This window comes from Hemicordylus capensis, chromosome 1 (genome assembly GCF_027244095.1).
Source record: "Hemicordylus capensis ecotype Gifberg chromosome 1, rHemCap1.1.pri, whole genome shotgun sequence".
NCBI lineage: Eukaryota > Metazoa > Chordata > Lepidosauria > Squamata > Cordylidae > Hemicordylus > Hemicordylus capensis.
In genome coordinates this window covers 201193385-201214936 of record NC_069657.1, presented here as the reverse complement: position 1 = coordinate 201214936, position 21552 = coordinate 201193385, and the positions used below count along the sequence as shown (strand labels likewise).

The following is a 21552-nucleotide window of genomic DNA, read 5'->3' as shown; positions in this document are numbered from 1 at the left end:
GTCTTCACTCTGGAATGTTATGTTTAGATTTTTAGTAACCATTAGATCTGTAAGCAGCAGAGGCTCTTGGCTATGTGCAGTTTAGTATCCTATCAATTCTCTCTCTGCCTCTACACACACACACACAGAGCCAGCACTGTTCTCATCAACCCAAAACACTTCTGCTCCCTTCTGTGCTTTTTCAAAACCCAGGGTGGGAGGGAGCAGTGCAAGGAGAGTGAGGGTGGCTTAATCTTGCATGCTGCTGAGTGGGATCACGATGGGGTGGCACCCTTTCAGGGTTTTGGTAGTGGGGGAGCAAAGAGTTTCTCAACAAGGTTTAAAGGTTTGGTCCTGGATATATTCAAGATTAAACTGAAAATAAGACAGCATATTTTAAGAGTATTTGTTGTGGTTACTTTGTATACCTCATAATTACTAACACATTATTGCTCACATATGTTCTGAAACATGAGGGTGTTAGACCCACACTTTCCTATAAGTATATGGTGGGTCAATTCAGGACATGACAATTGGTCTGCAGTGTATCTGTGCATGGACACTGCAGTTTACGGGTACCAATATTAGCACATCAGAAACCTCTAGAAAACCTATGAGGTGGTGCCCAAGACAGAAAGCCCCGTCCAGGCATATATCTCCTACACACACTGGCTTCTCCAGACTGATGGTCAAATTAGATGTGCATTTCAATGCTTCGCTAAGAGCTGTGCTCAGCACTGGTTTGGGCAGGGATGCCACCCAAGCCCAAGCTGGCCATGCCCTCCGATGCTGGGTGGTGCCAACCCTACCTGCTAGCTGAGGACTCATTGAGGAGCTTCTAGCTGACCACCCTGCAGCACTGCTTCCCTGTGGTGATGTCACCACCAGGCCACCTGCCCCCACCCCCGTGAATGACAGACAGTAGTATTTTGCAGGATAGCTGATATCTCCTACCTATTAGTTTAGTCAGGTGGGGAATTAGTGAGTGAGGGTGCATGCTGCGAACAACTTCCAGAATAGACCCTGCACAAATCCTCTTGAGTCAGCATGTTTTCATAAAGCCAGTTAGCCAAAGGCTGAGCAGTGTATGGATAATAAATGCATCTCTATGGTTATACAGGTATTAGGCACTCTGACAACTCATAGTGGACTTGAATTGTCATGATAAAAGACAACCATTTGGTTAGGAAGAATAATGTATGCTAAGAAGCAGTTTTAATACATTTTCATTACACAGTTTCTTTCTTCAAAACAAACAAAAAAAAAAAAAACAAAAAACTTCCCCAGCATAGTTAGACACCACCAAAGTTTGTTCACAGGACTGCCAGTGCAATTCTCATTTTATGCCGAGGATTGCTCAATATCGTTATGCCTGTGCTCTCTCCCTCTCAATGTTGTAGCATTCCAAACTCTTTTGATCAAGCTGAATTGGTTCAGTTTACTTTCTCTTCCCAGTGCCATCCCACCCATCCCGGCATCATAAACTCACTTGAAATGATTCTGTAGTAACATTGCCTAGGAAACAGCCAACATTCCAGGAAACAGAGTTGTGCACTCAAACTACATTTTTCAAGCAAACCAAGTTTGTTAGTTAAAAAACGGGGGTGGGCCAAGCCTGAAGTTGGTTCCACTTCCCTTATGGGGAAAAAAAAAATCAGGTTGCCAGTAAATGCAACCCCTTGAAAGTCTGCACAATACAGTGGTTAGAGATACCTCACAAGACAGGAACATAAGCTGAATCAGGCTAGAGTCCACATCCTGCCTTCAACAGCACTTAACCAGATGCTTCTAGTGTTGTAATTTGTTTAGCAAATTGTTTAGCAAATCACCAAGAGGAAGCTGCCCACTCCAGTTACGAAGTAGTGCAGAGCACTACTGTTGTTGCAGTTAGTCAAGAACAAGCATGGAGATTGTAGTGCAGTATAAAGTAAATAGGATTTATTAGGTTTACTACATTTGAGACAGGAAAGACCTATCCTAACTATAAGTTACATAGTGAATAGGAGGGGAGAAAAAGAGAGACGCTCCGCTCCCATCTGCTCTCCAAGGAGAAAGGAAGTAGAACTGACTCGCTAGTTGCTACAGGAAATACCTGAAGAGTCAAGGCAGAGGTTATAGAGTAGAGGCAAAGCCTCTTGACCCTCTGGGCCCAAGGACATTTGCACCCCCTCATCCAATGGATGCTATGCCCATGTCCATCTCCAACATCTAGGAGGCTCATGAACAATCTTCTAGCATCTGGTAATCATTGGTATGCTACCCCTCAACAGAGAGGGTTCTTCAGCTACAATGACCAACAGCCATTGATGGATCTGTCTTTAATCTATTTGTCTCAACTTGCTTGCCTTTATTCGTTGTATTTATTTAAAACTGGAAAATGGTTGAAGCTATACTGGAAACAGAACACATAGATATCCTTCCAGGAATGTCAATTTGGTTCATCGCATGGTTGCTTCCTCATTCCACTTTCATGTGGACACTTACAGACACTTATCAAACTATCTTCTCTTGGCAAGAGAAGCACAGGTTTTGGGTTTGTTCTTTTAATCTTATCTAGTGCTGACACGCCAGGTTTCTTCATCCAAAAGAGCACTTCTGTGCTTGAAACTTTGTTTTCCTAGCATTCCGATTAACTTCTATCTATTTCCAAAAGAGCTGGAAATGTTATGATCCTTATGGACACGTAATTGGAGAACCTGCAGGTGAAAATGAGGTACTGGCAGACTTGGAGTAACCCACAGATATGTCAGTTTCAAAAAAATCAGAATGAAAAAACCTAAGGAAGCCAGATTGCCCCCTGCCCAAGTGCCCCAATGTAACTCAATGGAATGAAATGTTCATGGATTCAGAGGGCACTTAACAGACAACCAGGTGGGCAGAGTTAATGAAATGCAGTGAAAAGGGTTGGGGGAGGGAGGATTTGAACAAAAAGAGCAGGAAACCTCTCAACTTGAAGTATACTCCCTCAAGACAATCGCAAACCCTTCTGCTTCTGAGGGAAAAGACATCTAAACCTCTTTTGCTTTATCACCAGCCATTTCACATCTTTGTGTTTCTGAAGGGCAAGGGTTTGACACATTTAAGTTCTGGTTGTGAGGAGGGTACACACAAGCCACCAGAAAGGGCATATGGCATGCATAGGGCCTGGACAGGATAATTCTGGGGAGCCACAGAATTGACAAGAGATTAGCAAAGCCAAGAAAGCTATGTGCCCAATATGTTCTAGATGGGGTCCAATGGGGTATTATTGGCCAAGGATTTGCTTTAGCTGTGGCTCTCTTGATAATTTCAACTACATGTGCTCTGTTAAAATATGTCAGAGGTGTGGGGCCAAGGTCATAGGATGGATGCGTGCAGGGAAGTCATTATGTGTCATTATAAGGGGAGCATGGGCACATATTCCAGACATACTACAAAGCCTGGCATATCTGGGTGGGGCCCATTTAAGGATCCTGAGTTTATGAAAGATCAGGAAATGGTCAAGTTACAGCAGGTGATCAAAAGAATGGGGAAGCTGAGGGTGGACGAGAAGCAGGAGAATGAGGTGTGGGAGGAAGGAGAGTTTATCCAAGTAAAGGGCTGAGTTCACAGAAAGAAAAGGAGAAAGGAAGGAGTTTTCTGGAGTTTCTTTGAGAAGCCTATCCTGCAAAGAGAAAACAGTGTTTGAGGAGTGCAAGGTTAAGTGGCGGAGGTAAGCTGGGTATCTCAATACCAGCAAGGCATCTAGTATTGGGGATATTAGCATCCTCTTATACTTAATGTGCATAAGTAAAATGAGAATCCCACTCAAAATACAATGCAATAACAAAAACCTAGATCAAGTAGGAAATTACTGTTATCTAGGGGGAAAACCTTTATCATGATAATGACCAAACAAAAGAAATCTGAAGCCACATAGGGCAAGCAAGAACAAAATTTAACCAAATGAAGATCTTCCTCTGCAACAGTAAACGAGATTTGCAACTCAGAATCAGAATGATGAAATAGTGTATCTTGTCTGTTGTCTCTTCTCCTGTATGGATGTGAAACCTGGACCATAAAGAAAGAAGCACATAAAAAACTGGAAGCCTTTGAGATCAGCCACCCAGAGATTTGAAGAAGCCTGCTTCCCTTTCCCCAATGTTTCTCCAGGCCAAGGTCAGAGAGGGTCATTTAGGTGATACATTGGCTAATGAAACACACCGCACCACTTCACTTGTTCTGGCCAGCATCATGACACCTGCATACCACACTACTGCATTGGCAGCTTTTGAGAATATTATACTATGGGAAAATAGTTGAGGGGAATGTACTGCATGATCATATGGATAAGCCGCAATGAAATTAACAAAGAATACTTGCCATGGACCGGGGCAGGAAGGTTTCACAGGCTTGGAATAATTGGATCATATGAATACAGCCTTAAGTACAGTTCCATATCACCATATCATATACAACACTCAGCTTCATGGCTGCTCTGTCTGCTATGCATTTCCTTGCATACATAAAACTCCACTCTTGCATATATAACTACAGTAGACACAGCAAGATATTTTCAAGACATTTCCAGCAAATTCAGTAGTAGACTGTACGTTCAGAAGGTCATGCTCAGATTATCCACAGTTACATCCTCATATATACCCAATGCAAGAAGAATTAGGATTCTAATCAGCTAAGAACTGCAGACCAGGTCATATATTACCTGCAGACACTGGGATATTAAAAATCTCAAGCTATTTTTTCTCCAACCAGTGAATGAAGTAATTCCTTAATGCAATTACCTCTGTATAATTGAAAGTTAAATCAAGGGTGACTGTATGATTTGAATATTAATTTAAATAATTTCATCTTTATTACACTATTCCGTTAGTACACTGTAGTGCCAGATGGGATATTCATTTTCTTGTTGATCTTGATTTGCATGTGCAAGTTGAACAAAGGAACACATGCAAAGCCCTTTCAGACTTATAGAGGACTAACTGAAATAGTTTCTATTACCCAGGGCTCAGTACACAAACCAGTTCTTTATCCTCATTTATTGGTATCAGTTTGTGAAATAACTCTATGTAAAACTTACAACTTGTGAAAACATCCATACTTTTTCTAATTGATCTGAAAAAAATGCACCACAGAACAAATTGCAACAAATGGGGGCTCCACTGATATCTATTTATTTTTTAATTAAAGAAGCTACTGTCCTCCTATAAAGTCATACCTGGCCAGATCTCCAAACAGCTGTCTCTTTGCAAAAGTCATTTGAATTACCGTATGCCCTGGAACACTGTGTAATTATGAAGTAGTTTAAGTAAAACAAGTTGTTCTGGTAAGAACGAATCTGCCTACTTTCCTTTACTATTCCTACAACTGGACTAAATTTGGTTCAGATCGATTAGCCGGTTCACAAGTTAGCCCACTTGCATCTCAAAAGTTTACATGTTCGCCATCTTGAATCAGGGTGGATGACATCATTACAAACGATGCCACTGAGGTGTCCCTGTGTATCACTCATTACAACTGTACCTAATTTGATTTAAATCGGTTAGACTGTCCAGAAGTTAGCCCACTTGCACCTCAAATGTTCACGTGCCCACCATTTTGAATTGGGGTTGGATTATATAATCACAAACTATGCCGTTGAGGTGTCTCTACAGCTGTACGCCTTTTGGTTCATATTGGGCCAGGTGCTGCGAAGTTGATGGTGGAGGGGGGAGACGCTCACGGACAACCCGAATGCTGGTTGTCCTCATAAGCCTACTAGAAAATAGGCTAAAAATAGCCTTCACCATGAAAAATGGTGCTGCCTAAATGAAAGCCTCCCCCACACCTTATGCCTAGAAACCAAGGATCCCTCATGTACATCTTCTCTTCTAGTCTGAATTAGGCTGGTACAGAGCAAACATCAGCTTTGCTTTACTATCAGCTGTTTATCCCTTGCAATAACCCAGATCTACAGAGTAAGCTAGGCAGCCTGCTGTCCACCCCACAAAAGCAACACTCATTGCATTGTTTGTGCTGGGACCATATACTTGCTCCTGCCCCAATCTTTTCCCTGGTCACAATAATCTCCAACATGATTCCTCTGCAACCCTCTGAGCCTCTTCCAAAAATGAACAGAAAGCTGGAGAGACACCCAAAATTGCTGCACAGTTTTCCTCTGAAGGGGACCAGACCTATGATCAGGAATGGAAAGTGAGGGTGACAGGGTTACTGTTCTTATTGTTCACCAGTAGGTGGCACAATATCCAGCAGAAATCCAATGGCAATAACATATCCTTCTTTCACGTGACCAGAACAGGAGAAAGTCCCGTGAACCATATATTAAGGACACCACACTGGAAGTAAATGATTAAATTATTATTTATGTTCTTTCCCACCACAAAATCTGAATGGCATGAAGATTAGCTCAGCCCAACTTATTTTCACACTTCCCTATATCACATGGCTCATGTCCTCTCATGTCCTTGCAAGATACTCTGTTCCTTTTATTCAAGTTCCTTGTTTTTCATGTTTGCATTTTCTTAAATTGATGCCTTAACACTGCTGTTGAGCTTTTTGCCGATTAATTTCTTTGATTTTTAAAGTGTCCAGCGTATGCAGCAGTAGCGTATTTTCACCTAAGAGACAGACCATACTAAATGGGAGCCATGATCATGTCTTGGAATATGCAGTCTGATGCAGTATCAGTCTCTTTCCCCTCACTCGAATCCAATACTCTTCCAAAGACCTATTATTACCTACATCTCTCCCCCCGCCCCATCCCCACTACCTGACTACCTGGAATTGCTCTATATACTGGCCTATGTTCTTGAAACTCAGTTCAGGATACCAAGCCCCATGTATGCCATAAGCAAGTAACGGCGGGGTGGGGGGAAGCACCCCCTCAGACAAGTAGTTTGCCCTCCACTACCCCTCATTTCTATTTTAGAGATCTCACTTGGGGAAACCCAAGTTCAAATCCCATTCGGCCATGAAACTCATTGGATGACTTTGGGCCAGTGACTTAGTGTAACCTACTTCACAGGGTTGCTGTGAGAATAAATGAACACAGCTCTAGGCTCCTTGGAGGAACAGCGGAATATAGATGCATGTATACATACATACGGGACACAGTTCACCCACCCAGAAATTAACTTTGCCCCTCCCCCCATTTCTTTCCTGGTACCACCACTGTTATATACAACTGTATCCGTATTTAGCTGACAGAAACAGCAATGACAGCCCTTTCGTGTAATATTTCCGTGCTTACTGCTGCCCCTTTCCCCTGTATTTTTTGCACAGCACCGCCTGTTTTCAACAGAATGTTGCGGACCCCTTTAAAAATACATGCAGAAATCAACACAAACATGCTTTACGACCTCAGTACTCCAGCAGCAATTTCTATTCAGTAATCTAGTGCAGAACTGTTTGTTCGTATTAAACTGGAGTTTATTGTACTCAGTCAAACCCTATCTGGGCAGAACTACATGGAACATGTAGTTTCATTATTATTTTTACTGGGGCCTTCTTTTATCATAAAAAGCAGCAGTGGGTGGCTTCGAGTGGAGTCGATGACTAGCAGCAGGGAGGATGGAGTTGTTTAATCTTTTCATTCCCAGACATTTGCCTGCTCAAAATGCCCCCAAATTTATTTTCTCCCCAAGAGGTAAACGGTATGGGGACTGAGACAGTTACCAAAAACAAAATAGCTCTGGTATAACTAGGGATAGATACAGAACAGTCAAACCATTACAAGACACAAGGACAAGGACATAAAGGAATTTTACTTTATGTTTCTTTCCCTCATGTGCCTGGGAAATATTTGCCCAATCTCTACCTGCAGCTTTTGGCTTCCCTGCACACCAAGTAGGGGGTTAAATGTATTTCTCTGCTAGCAGATACGTCCCGAAACACTTACTGAACGAGGATGGGAAAGGCACCAGACACAGGGAAGAAAAAAGGGAGAGTCCCAAATGCCTTTGAAATGGACTTTATTCCTGGCTTGATGTGTTTCAGCAAAGGCTTTACCAAGGGCTCTTGCTCCTATATTCCCCAATAGTTAGAAGAGGCTGAAAGAAGACTTGTGCTGCTCCTTGTAACTACTTGGGGGGGGGGGATCTACATTGGAACAAGAATCCTTGATAAAGGCCTTGTCGAAACATGATGGTTCAGGAATAAAATTTCATATAGAGGCATTTTGGGGTTCTCCTCTTTACCCCCCACCAAAAAATACTGCTCTGATACTCAGCTTTAGCTACAATATTTAAAAAAAAAAAAGTCAAATGATGCACTGTTTCTAGTAACTTATTAGTTTTTATATTGATTTTTTAAACACATTTATATACCGCCCCCAACACAAGTTGCTATGATCATGTATCATAACAACAGCTCAAAGGTTCGTCTGCAGTTCCTTGGCACCAGCTCCTCTGGTGATTACGAACAGGCCTTCTCTGTCGCGGCCCTGAGACTCTAGTATGCTCTCCCTGACAAAATAAGAGCCTCCCCATCTCTGACAACTTTTTAAAAGTCTCTAAAGACTTATTTTCCACCCAAGCTTTTTAACTGGCCTGTGTTTTAAAATATTTTAAGGTTTTGATTTTTAATGTTTTGTATTGTTGTAAACCACCCAGAGAAGGAAGTTTGGGGCAGTCTACAAATTCGAAAAATAGATAAATAAATAAATAAATAAATAAATACATACTGATGGTGATAATAGTTCAATGTACATCAGCTATATTGCCTATCTACAAAGCAATGAGATTTGGAAGAAATGAAAGAGTAATTAACTATGTGTATAGGAGCAAACTTCAGTTTGCTACTACTACCAAGGTAAGCCTCCCTCAAATCCTTGCAGGGACTTACTTTAATGGAGTTGGTAGCCGTACTGTTGCATCCAGTGCACCACCTACCTCTTATTGCTACACCCACAGTGGCTAAGGGGCCCACAAAGGCACTTCGTTGATTGGGGGGGGGGCAAAACTAGTGTAACACTGGGCCTGTCTTTTCCGAAATTCTGCCCACAACCACGTCCTACTTCCTAAGCCCTATTCAGACATTATTTTGTACAAGTGTACAGATGTCTGTACACACATATATGTTTTTATATGAATGACTGTAATCGGTGAACCTGTACAGGTAGCTCAAATGCATGTTAAAGGTAGGAAGTATACTACTGTCCCTGCCTTAAACCACACTATTTATTTATTTTACATTTTATATCCCATTCTTCCTCCAAGGAGCCCAGAGAGGTGTACCACATACTTAAGTTTCTCCTCACAACAACCCTGTGAAGTAGGTTAGCACAGGGATCAGGACCAATCCCAGTGCTCTAGATAGGTAGGCTCGTGTAGAGCACTGGGATTGGTCCTGATCCCAGCACTTTTCACTGGGGTAGCCCAGGTTTTGTACCTGGGCTTATAGTGTGGAAGAAGGGTGTGAGTGCGCCCTTCTACCCCAGGTGTATGAACACTTGTGCTGCCAGCAGCCTGAGCATTCATAGAGCTGGGTGGCAAGACTTCCAGATGCTGAAGGTGTAATTGGTATGAGAGTACACTTACACATACACATGTGGACAAATGTGTTGGTACCCCTCCATGAAAAAAGAAGAACCCACAATTGTCTCTGAAACAAGTTGAAACTGACAAATGTAATTGGCTAGACATCTGCATGTTTACTAAGGAGGAGCTCAGCTCCTGCTCTTTTCTTCTTGTAGAGGTCTTTTAACTTTTAACTTTTGTTTTTATCTTTTGTGGTGATGTGTTTCAGTAGCTACTTGGACCAGTTAAGTTTCTAATTTTAGGCTCACGAACATGGGTAGAAAAAAGAGAAGCAGAATTAGTCTCTCTCCGCCTTCCTCGGTGGATGCAAGATGCTCCAAGCAATCAAAGATGGACCCGTACCGGGCTCCTGTGAGTGTACTGTCTACTAATCCCTTGCAAAATAAATTTGATTTATTAGAGAATACAGAGATTACTTCCTCTGTGGAAACTTTAGAGGCAATCACTGCAAACAAGCGTTTCCTGTAGCTCTCAATGAGCCTTCTGCACCTGACGATGGTTAGTTTGGACCACTCTTCCTGAGCAAACTGCTCCAGCTGTGTCAGGTTTGAAGGGTGCCTTCTCCAGACTGCATGTTTCAGTTCTTTCCATGGATGTTGAATAGGATTCAAATCAGGGCTCATAGAAGGCCACTTCAGAATAGTCCAATGTTTTGTTCTTAGCCATTCTTGGGTGTTTTTAGCTGTGTGTTTTGGGTCATGATCCTGTTGGAGGATCCATGAGCTGCGACTGAGACAGAGCTTTCTGACACTGGGCAGTACGTTTCACTCCAGAATGTCTTGATAGTCTTGAGATTTCATTGCTCCCTGCACAGACTCAAGGCACCCCGTGCCAGACACAGCAAAACAGCCCCCAAACATAACCGAGTCTCCTCCATGTTTCACAGTAGGTATGGTGTTCATTTCTTTGAAAGCTTCATTTTTTTTGTCTGTGGACATAGAGCTGATGTGACTTGCCAAAAAGCTCCAGTTTTGTCATTAAAAAGCCAGACTAGAATTTGCTAAAATGCATATTGACAAGCCACAATGCTTCTGGGAGAATGTCCTTTGGACAGATGAGACAGAACTGGAGCTTTTTTGGCAAGAAAGCCAAAAGTTATTCAGAAAAGAACTGAAACATGCAGTCTGGAGAAGGCACCCTTCAAATCTGACACAGCTGGAGCAGTTTGCTCAGGAAGAGTGGGCCAAACTACCTGTTGACAGGTGCAGACGTCTCATTGAGAGCTACAAGAAATGCTTGTTTGCCTCTAAAGATTGTGCAATAAAATATTGGGTTAAGGGTCCCATCATTTTTGTCCATGCCATTTTCATTGGTGTTATTATTTGAAATATCCTGTTGCATCAAAACTCAAAAGCAAAGTCTGATTTTTGTTAAATGCGAAATAAACAATCATGGGTGCCAATTAAGTTTGTCAGTTTCAAGTTATTTCAGAGACAATTGTGGGTTCTTCTTTTTTCGTGGAGGGGTACCAACACATTTGTCCATGTGTGTAGCAGAGACCTAATGGCGAAGCATGGAAATGACTTGCCTAGTGATCAAGAGGTTGCTGGTTCGAATCCTCACTGGTATGTTTCCCAGAATATCGGAAACACCTAAATCGGGCAACAACAATATAGGAAGGTGATGAAAGGCATCATTTCACACTGTGCGGGAGAAGGCAGTGGTAAACCTCTCCTGTATTTTACCAAAGAAAACCACATGACTCTGCAGCAATCACTGCCTGTCAGGGATATCCATGTGTTGTTGGGGTACATTCCCAGCAAATGGAATCTAGCATTGCATCAAGAATTGTGGATTCTTCGTGCTTGGAGGCTCTCCAAAGGGAATATAATATAGCACAGGAAGGACAAATTTACTCCTGAATTGCAACTTTGGATAACTGATATGTGTTCTTTGTCAGCATTTGAAGGGGGTATTTTTCCGAAGGAAGGGTAAAGAAGAGGAATTTCAGCAATTTGGTTGAATTGTAATGAATAGCTTATGGCTTGTGGGGAGGGGAGAGATATCCTTAGAAGGTGTATCCCCCTTTCCCTTTTTCTTGGTAGGTTGTGTTTTATTGTGTTCAAGTTGTGCTTAAGGGATCCTTTTAATTTTATTTTTCAGTTATACACATACTGTATATCATTGGTATTTTTGACTATGTTATATGCAATGCTATTATATAATTAAAATAAAAGGGGTAAGCGGGGGGGAAGAGCACCTGGCAGCAGCGAAATCCTCCAATGCAGCATGCTCCTTAAGTGGTGCATCGTGGGATCTTTGGAGGCTGGGCTTCATTCTACCAGCCTCCAGATGACCGCACCGCTCGCCACAATGGCAATCATGTGGGCAGGTGAGCGGCATGGATAGAGGATCATCACGGTCCTGTGGGGGAAAGTAGGAGTGATCCTGCCTCCCCACCCCCACCCCAGCTCTCCCCTCTCTGGGCTACGTGGTTGTGTGAATGACCTTAACATGTGAATAGCTGTGCCTGTGTTCAGATCTATACCTCTGTATGCCAAACACTTGTATGGGTGCACAATATAATGTTTGAATAGGGCTCTTGTCTCTGGCCCATCAAACCCTGATCTGTTTGCTCTGGCATTCATGTTACTATGTCTTCATTTTGGCACCCGAGAACAGATCCCTGTCAAAGCCTAATGGTGTGGGGAGTGCAAAGAAAGCAAACCAAAACATAAGCTTTGTGATGAAATCTTCATACCATTTCTAGAATTTCTCCATACATTCTCACAGCTTTAGCTCTTAGCTGCATGTTTACTGCTTGTGTCACAGTAAACACATGAGCAGTAAACACACACACACATATATATAGTGTTTGATACACAGTAAAAATGAGGGTGAACTACAGCCCGATCTTCAAGGAAGAAAATGCTAAAAAAATTAAAGGAATATAGAAAGAATCAGGGTGTTTAGAGGAGGCATACAAATAACCAAGGGTGTAAGAGCACATCTTTGAATAAAGTAAAGCCAAAACAAAATCACATTTGGTTTAAATGAATACTATCCATATGAAAGGAGAACTACAATGTGCTGGAGCTGCCCAGTGTTTTTCTAAGCTGCTTAACAAAAAGGCTGCTTGCATCTTCTCATTCTGGGTCCAGGCTAATTCAAACCACCATAATGACAATATGAGAATGCCAATTGAATCTGTGCAGTATTTTGGTATGTGCTGAAGCTGTCTTCTGATTGCTGTTACCACCCCTGCCCCATCTTGGATTTGATCTTCTGTTTCAGACAAGTGAGACTGTCAGATAGGCAGAAATTTGTAGCTTGAAGCTATCAGCCTGAGAAAGGTTTATACTGCACCCAGGGCTCTTGCATTTCTAATGGAGGAAAACAGCTAGATGACAAACATCCTAAGGTAAAGGAGAATCTGAACAGACCAACCAGACCCTACACTGAAGCAACCAGAGCAACTCCTTGACACTATTAAATTGGCATGTTCAGAACCCCATCTGTGTCCCTACTATGCACTATTGCCTTGCCCATCTGACTCCCACCATCCTCTGTTTAGAATATTAACATACATAACGCCTGTATTTTGCAACCCAGTTATGGCCCAGGCCACTCATATTGGACCAGAACCTGTAGCCCAGCGGGCCAGGCTGAGGCCTGTGTGTCTTTGCCAGCAATTCCATTGAGAGAAACACTGTCGCAAGGCCTCACTCAACTCTGAGTGAAATGATTGACTCCTAGGAGACAAGCTGGATGCTAATTCTTTACTTCCTCTGACAGAATGCTTACCATGCTGATAATCACCTATATTGTTTTGTCTTAGTCAAATGCATTGATTAACTAGCCTCAAACATGTACTCTTTTGCTGTTACTTTGAATATTCTTTTTTTTTTAATAATTACACACTAGGTAGATGTACACAAGAAGTAATTTAATTGCTGTCTCACACATATAGCTTAGCCTCTTCCTTTTGACTTTTTAACACTCTTTGGAGCAAGAGGCAAAACACAAACCAACAACTTAAGAAATGCAGATGTTTGGAGAACAAACAGAGGAACAAATTGCTTCCTGCAAACAGAGGAACAAAAAGACAGTATGCAGAGGATGCTGCTCTAAAGTCTAACAAACAAACAATTTTGTCATGAGAGGGAAGTTTTATGATAAGAGTGACTGACACTTTGGAGATGCAGGACTGAGATTGCTATCTTGAAAGAACTCCTAGTGCAGGTCTATGGGAGCCAGCTGCTATAAAAAGAGCTCTCTGGACATGGCAAATAAGCAAGCTTTGCCTAACCAGCAGATCTTTGCTCAAGAGCAATCCCAGAGTTCGCTGTTCAAGCTGCGGGGCTAAAGCAGGAATCCTTTCCATGGACAGGGACTGTCTGTGACCTCTGCTGCACAGTGAGAAGTCAAGACTACTCAGCCATGCTCTCTCTCTCTGCCTTGCTCTGAGCATCTACCGCCAGCCTGCTTGACTGCTTGAAGCCTGCGCTTGCATGCCCCAGCAACGAACAAGTCCTTTGAAGCCTTCTTCATGAACCTAGTGAGATGCCTATTCAAGGAACAACTCAGCCTGCTCCCCTTCCCTGCTCCCTACAAATCACTGCCATCCCTTTCCTAAGCCCTCCCTTCTTTTTTCTCTCAGTTTCTCTCTAAATGTTTTATTAGGATTTGTTAGACAGCTGTAATTATTGATTGCTCACACATAGGTTAGCTAGGCACATTGCACTACACCTTGAATTGGAAACATGTTTAATTTGGATGACCTGTTTGAATTTTACCCTGATGAGCAACTTTCTATAATAAAGCCCATTGAACTTTCTGAGTGTGTCTTCCTCTTTCTCTGTTTGCGTGCCCAGATCCTACATGGTCGTCATCTCCAAGAACCAGTTCAGTTTATGTATGATGTGACTTTGCCTCTGTAGCTCATAACACCAGGAAGCCCCTATTCAGAATCCTCCCCTGCCTTTGTTACCTCTTCCCTTTTGCCTCTCAAAAAGCTGCTATTCAGAAGTCTCCCACTTTTGCATTGCCCAGGAACTCCCCATTCAGAAGCCCCCTGTGCCTTTGTACTATTTTGCGGTAACCCCTGTATCTGGTCCAAGCCCCAGAGTTCCACCTTTTGCTGGCAAAAGGTCACTGCTAGGATTCCCAGGTAAGTGCCTGCTTTTATGTTCCTCGCTTGCTCCACAAACCAGGTTTGTTGCATGTGCCACGCACAAACTCAGCTTTGAATCTGGTGCTTCCGGATGTGGGCTTCCTGGACATTCTGCTCAAGACTGCCCTGGAACTCACTCTCAGCTAAGCACCTGTCATTGTACTCCCCCTTGCTCCCTAAATCCAATTTGTGTCACATACTATGCATGAACCAAGTGCCCACCAGGCACCTAGGCATTATTAAAATGCCTGGGTACCTTAAATAGGTTCCAGCATGGCAGCCTTGCATGTCCTCCCTTCAAATGAAAGCTGGAAAATTCCAGTATTCTAAAGATTGCATAATTGAAACATACAGCACGTGAAAAATCAATTTTAGCCAGATGTTTGTATGCTGTGGTTAGCAGGCAGTCTGGAGGCCACAGCAGAATGGTTTGAAACTATAACAAAGACAAGTTCCCTCCCATTTTCTCTAACGCTAGCAATTAATTTATTACATACTTCACCACCCACATTAACAAAAGTGAATTCCAAACTTGTAAACTGATTGCAGTATTTGCATTTCAAACTTTCCTTCTCTGTAAGCCAGAACCATGATTAGAATGTCTGGATGCTGGGGACTGCTCAAAAAATCATTTATGAGAACATAATTGCACTATGATTTGGAATCAGAGAAGAGGATTAAATTATAGTGAAATTCATTATGTTCTCATACATGATTTTTTAAAAATATGGTGATATCATGTTCCCAACTGGGTAGCAGAATTTCAGAAGAATACATAGCAAAGAATATTATCTCACAAAATTGCTACAATTTTCCAACAAAACTACTGCTAAAAATGTGTAAGTGCAGAGGTTAGGGACTAATCCAGCATCAGCTAAACAGTAATGCTCTCTTGCAACTGTCTTCTATAGCCAGGGGCATTTTTTAAAAATCAAAATCAAAGAGGGGCCAATGAATATGTATGGCCCATATAAAGGAACATAGGAAGCTGCCATATACTGAGTCAGACCATAGGTCCATCTAGCTCAGTATTGTCTTCACAGACTGGCAGCGGCTTCTCCAAGGTTGCAGGCAGGAATCTCTCTCAGCCCTATCTTGGAGATACTAGGGAGGGAACTTGGAACCTAGATGCTCTTCCCAGAGCGGCTCCATCCCCTCAGGGGAATATCTTACAGTGCTCACGCTTCTAGCCTCCCTTTCATATGCAACCAGGATGGATCCTGCTTAGCTAAGGGGACAAGTCATGCTTGCTATTGCAAGATCAGCTCTCCTGATATGAATAAGATGTCTCTATTCTAGACAAAGTCATGGAGAACAAGTCTCTCAGTGACTATTATACATGATTGCTATACGATATCTTTATGTTTAGAAGCATAATGCTCTCTGGCAATATCTGCCTAGCTGAAAACAGCATGCTGGATGAGCCCTTGGTCTTGTTATGAATCCAGCATGAATGTAATAAATTATGAATGTAATTGATTGACTGCATCTTCATGGGTGATGTGTATGACAAATACAAAGCTACTAGCTGACCGGGCACAGAGCATCTGCGTCCCTAGTTTTCCCTGATTCTTCCCCTTCAGCCCCATTTCATTCTCCCCCTGCCCCAGTTCTTTCCCACCCCCACACTCCCTGTTTGCCTGCCCTCGGCAGCCAGGCTTCTCTTCCCTGCCAGCCGCCACTTCTCCACCCCACCAAAAAATCCTCAGCCAACCCACCCAGCTGCCTGCCAGCCGCCTCCAGCTGGCCTGCCACCACCTGCACCTGCCGGCCGCCTCCTCAGGCTGGCATGGTTTTGCTCACCGGCCAGCCACCTCCTCATGCCAGCAGGGCTTTGCCCACTGGCCGCCTCCTCTGTGCCCGGCCCAGTAAGGTCTGACCTTGCTGCTTTCCCCCGCCCGCCCAAACTGCTGTCTGCCCATGTGTGTGGAACTCTCACGAGAGTGCCGCCTCACATGTGAATTCCGCCATGCATGTGAAAAGGCATGTCTTGAAGAACTAAGTATATAGATGTTGGAGGAAGGAATTTGAGGAAGGCTCTGCAAAGATCTGGCTTTGAAGCACCGAAGCGGAATCATTTGCACCTCACCCCAGCTCTGTGTGGAGGTAGCTGCTCCCTGCACTTATTTCCATGCAGAGGTCAGTGCATGATCCCTAAAGGAAACTGAAGCAGCAGTAAGTCCCAATGACATCTTGGATACCATGTGGGAAGGTGCAAGAGGTGGGATGGGAAATTAATTAATTAATTAAATTGGGAAATTAAATTAATGGGGGAAATTAATTAATTTTATATATTTATATCACCTGATATGTACATCTCTAGGTGGTGTACAAAATTTAAAATATTTAAAAGTCACAAATTAAAATACATGACAATTAAAACAATAGAATAAAATTATTAAAACAAGTTTTTTAACATTAATAAAATTAAAATTATTAAAACAGGAGGGTCTTGAGGTCGAAGGAGATGCTCCTATTTCAGCAGGAACCTTATTCCAAAGCCCTGGGGCAGCCGGCAGGGGAAACATGCGGGGTGGTAAGAGTACCCTACCTAGTCCTTACAGTTATCCCCACCCCCCACCTTCGAACCAGCAGTCAATGGTTCCGTGCACATCCCTACTTCCCAGTGCTTTCCTCATAAAGCACTTTTCCCACAGAGGTAAGCGGAAGTGGCTGCTCTCCATGCAGAGCCAGGGGTGAAGTACAAATGATTCAAAGTTGACTCTTTGCACAGGGATACAAATAATGCAAGTGTACATTAAGGATGTCTCTAGATAGCTGTTTCCTCTAGTACTGTTGGTTTAGCATGTGTACACTAAATTAGAGGCGTATGACATGGGACTGAGAAGTGATGCCTTCCAGAAGCAGGAATCTTTTGCTACAGCTTTGTAGCAAGACTCCCATTATGCAGATTATATTGCTCTTGCTGATCAAGTAATTGCTGTTGACTAGGGAATGGACAGGCAAGAGATTATTGAGACCAAATAGTCCCCTGCTTACTTACATACCATAGGTAAATAGGCTGTCCTGGTTCAGTCCATTGTGTGGATTCTTCTTCTTAATTTATATGGTATCTTCCGTGTACATGGTGCTTTACAAGTCATGAGATGACAGGTCCCTGTCCCAGTGGGCTCACAATCCAAAACTGATGTTAAGGGTAAGGGAGACAATGGAGAAAGGGGAGGTAAATGGACGCAAGGGTAAAATAGGAAACAATATGTGACTGTGTCATTTATACTTGTTTAGGTTTAGTTACAACAAGGTACATGGACTAGGGAGTTGAGCCAAAGGCTTGCAACTGGCTTGATGCCAGTTGGATGGATTTGTCTTTCTTGCATGGAGTTTGGTTATATGCCCTGTGCAGGGATTAAACATGATATAACATGATAGAGGTATCACACTGTGTATTACAACACCATAAACACATGAGCACACCTACACGCTTAGAGGCTTTTCACACAATAGAGGAAACCGGGCTAAGGGAGCCCAGCTCTGTTTCCCCCAGTTGTGAGAACCACCGCTCAACAGCGGCTAGCCCACCAAAGTAGCGGGTTTAGATAAATTAAAGGACGACAAGTCTATCAGTGGCAACTACTCTGAGGGCTATAGGCCACTTCCAACCTCAGACAAGATGCTTCTCAATACAAGTTGCAGGGGAGCAGCAGCAAGAGAAAGGGCATGCCCTCAGCTCTTTCCTGTGGGCTTCTCAGAGGCATCCGGTGGGCCACTGTGTGAAACAGGATGCTGGACTAGATAGGTCTTGGGCCTGATCTAGCAGGGCTGTTCTTACAACACTATCTCAAATAGTTTACAATAGAAATATGCAGGAATATCCAGTATATGTTTAAATAAGGAACTAGTGCTGCACACCCCAAAATAAGCCCGGGGCCACCTCACACCATTCACCTCCACAACCTGAAGGCTGCTTCTAGTAGCTCATTTCAGCAGAATGAGTTGTGAAAAGTTGTGGATGAAGATGGGCACATAAATTGAGGGCAATCCCAAGATCCCTCTCCTGGTGAGACCCCAACAGTGTACATGTGAAGTTGGGTTTTTTGTCCCAAAATGCATCACTATACACATGCTAACATTGGATCTCATTTGCCATTCTGTTGCCCACTCCCCCAGTTTGGAGAGATCCTTTTGGAGCTCTTAGCAATCTGTTGTGGATTTCACTACGCTAAATAGTTTAGTGCCATCTGCAAATTTAGCCACTTTGCTGCTTACACCAGCATCTAGATAATTTATGAATAAGCTAGAAAGCACTGGTCCAAGCAGAGATCCCTGGGCCCCACCACTTCTTTCCTCCCTCCATTTAGAAAACTCTCAATTTGGCGGCGCAACCACTGAAGGAACAGGTTTAAAGGCCGCCAATGGTAAAGCCTGCTGAATCCCGCTGGGGGGCATGGCTCGGGCTCCAGAGAGCCCCGGGTGAGCTCTCCCCTGTCCATTTAAGGCAGCATTTGCTGCCTGGCAGCCTTTATTTCCCTTGCTCCCTCCAGTGAGGTAGGGAGAAAGAAAGAAATGCTGTCAGGCAGCAAATGCTGCCTTAAATGGACAGGGGAAGAGCTATACAGACCTCTATCCAGGCCACGCCCCAGTACATGTGACATCATGCACAGGGGGAGTCACTATAGGGGCCACTGGGCAGAGCTGGACACAGTCCACCATTCGGCTGGCTCCATTCCTGATTATCACCCTGTTTCCTGCCCTTCAACCAGTTACCTAACTACACATGACCTGCTAAGTTTTCTCAAGAATCTTTCCCAGCAGCCCTACCTAGAGATGCCAACAATTGAACCTGGGGCCATCGACACGCAAAGCATATGCCCTACCACTAAGCTACCCAGGGGAATTTCCTTAAGTTCCCCTTTCCCCTAAGGGGAATACGGTAGTTCACAAACAGTTAGCCTTCGAAATGCAAAGCAAGATGCTGAGCAAAGGGGACAATTCATCACGTTGGCTTGGCTACCCCAAGACAGGCTCTCCGCGCGCTCACCCACTGCGGCTTCTGGCCCGCGCGAGGCTCGCCCAACCCCATCTACCAGAGCGCAGGAGACGTGAAAGGGCATTTCGCGGCTTCTGGCTGCTCCCGGGGGGGGGGCGTCTCCTAGGGGGCCCGGCTCAGCGACTGTTCCGGCTCACACCGCCCCAGAGCGTGGCCAAGCCGAGCAACCGCCTCCTTTCCCGCCCTCTGGGGAGGATCGGGCCCACTGGAGACGCCCCGAGTGTGTGGGGGGGGGGGAGAGCACACGTTACTGGGGGGTCCCCTGGAGTCGGCCGGGACTGGGGTTTTCCTTTCACTGCCGGCCCGGCCGCTCGAGCGGCTGCAGCGCCCTCCTCCTCGGCGGCTGGCTCCGCAGCAGAGACGAAGGGGCCGTCTCTCCGCTCTCCTCCTCCGCCGCCACCAGAGGCCAGTGAATGGCTCGGGAGAAGGCGGGGCGGAGAAGGGTAGGCGGCCGGTTGTTCCCCAGCTGGGCAGCGCGTAGAGGGCCCTCAGTCAGACGGCGAGGGGAGCCGAAGGGAGCAGCCGGTGGAGGAAGCGGCCCGACAAGCGAGTTGTCCGCGATAGGAGGACAGCGCTGCCCTCGCGCCCCTCGCGAGCCCGCACCAACCCCCACCGCCCTTGCACGAGCAGCAGCAGCGTCGGCGGCGGCGGCGGCGTCACCCCCACCACCCCCAGCATGGAGGTCGAACTACCACAGGTGAGAACCGGAAGCCCTGTGCTGAGGACTGGCAGGGGGGAGGGGGGCCATCCGCCTCGGGGCCAGAGGCAGAATCCACACAGGCCTTCTGGGGAGTTGAGTGAGTTTGTGGGCTGCTTGGCCGGGATCGCGAGCGGGGGAGGGGTGGGGGGGGAGGGGGGGGCGGGGAGGGTTGGCCCGGCCCACCCTCCCACCGCGGGAGTGCGGAGGATAATGCCCGGACGCGGCGCTTTGGTCTTGCCCCGCCCTGCCGGCGTGACGCAATGGAGGGGAGTGCGCTGACTCATGCGGCGCCCATGCCGGGCTAGGCAAAGCGGGAGGGCTGAGGAGAGAGATGAGGCCGGCGGCTGCCAAGCTCTCCTCAGCCTGTGGTCACGCGGCAGACATATGGGCCGTCATGTATAGCTGCCCAAAGGGTGCAATTATTTGGCTCTCCGCCCGAAACCTGTTTTTTCACGCTTCCCTTGGAGAGACCTGTCAATCGATAAAGAAAGCCTCAGAGCATGTACAGAGCCCTGTTCAGTTCCTTCTGATCACCACCACCCACTACCACCACCTACCTCACAGGTTTAGGATAAGGGGTAAGAGATTCCCCTTGGGCTTCCCCAGAGTTTTGAGCGCTGGCAGTGTATTTAAAAGAAACAAAAAAGTTGTGCCCAGCTCAGTTTTGAAGGGCAACGCAACAGTTCATTTTGCCAAGTTACACAGGTCAGGAAGCAGATGGCTGCTACAGTCACCACCCACCAGACCTCTGTGGGAGTACAAGGGCCCAGAGCATATACTTCATGCATGCATCCACACATACAAAAAAGTGGACTCTCATGAGGTGAACGCACACTTCAAGCTGCTCTAATATATTGAGGTCATTCACACAATCAAAAACTGTGTTCTACCCAGGTTTGAGAGCTGTGCATGTTCCCAAATTTTGGTTGTGTGGAAGCAAGGTAAGAGGAAAACTTGGGTAGAAGTGATTGTTTCATGATAGGAGGAAAAGCTATCCAGGTTTCCTCCTACCTTGCTTCCAAACAACTGAAAATTGGGAGCACACACAGCTCCCAAACCTGGGTAGACACAGTTTTTGATTGTGAGAACGACTTCAGAGTTTTTTGAAAGTTGTCTTCATGTTTGAGAATCTCCTAATTTATTTATTTATTTATTTAATTTTACATTTTATATCCCACTCTTCATCCAAGGAGTCCAGAGCGGTGTACTACATACTTAGTTTCTCCTCACAACAACCCTG

General features: G+C 44.8%; 1 protein-coding gene and 1 long non-coding RNA gene across 4 annotated transcripts in view; one reads left to right on the top strand and one right to left on the bottom strand.

Annotated features, from left to right (window-relative positions):
• Positions 1–1177: 1177 nt before the first annotated feature.
• On the bottom strand, positions 1178–19766 carry LOC128333110 (uncharacterized). Of its 2 annotated transcripts, XR_008310852.1 has the most exons (3): positions 19604–19766; positions 17613–17749; positions 1178–4008 (listed from the first exon to the last, which is right to left on the bottom strand). It is a non-coding gene; the product is annotated as an uncharacterized LOC128333110 (long non-coding RNA). The 2 variants fall into 2 exon arrangements; XR_008310851.1 differs by having other exon boundaries at positions 17613–19766.
• A 408-nt stretch (positions 19767–20174) lies between these two features.
• The window catches only part of NFE2L2 (NFE2 like bZIP transcription factor 2), a 44307-nt gene continuing 42929 nt past the window's right edge, over positions 20175–21552 (top strand). For both annotated transcript variants that reach the window (XM_053268190.1, XM_053268182.1), the window contains exon 1: positions 20175–20309. In XM_053268190.1, coding sequence (XP_053124165.1) covers positions 20289–20309 — 21 coding nt within the window. In that variant the 5' untranslated portion in view covers positions 20175–20288. The remainder of the gene's footprint in view (positions 20310–21552) is intronic.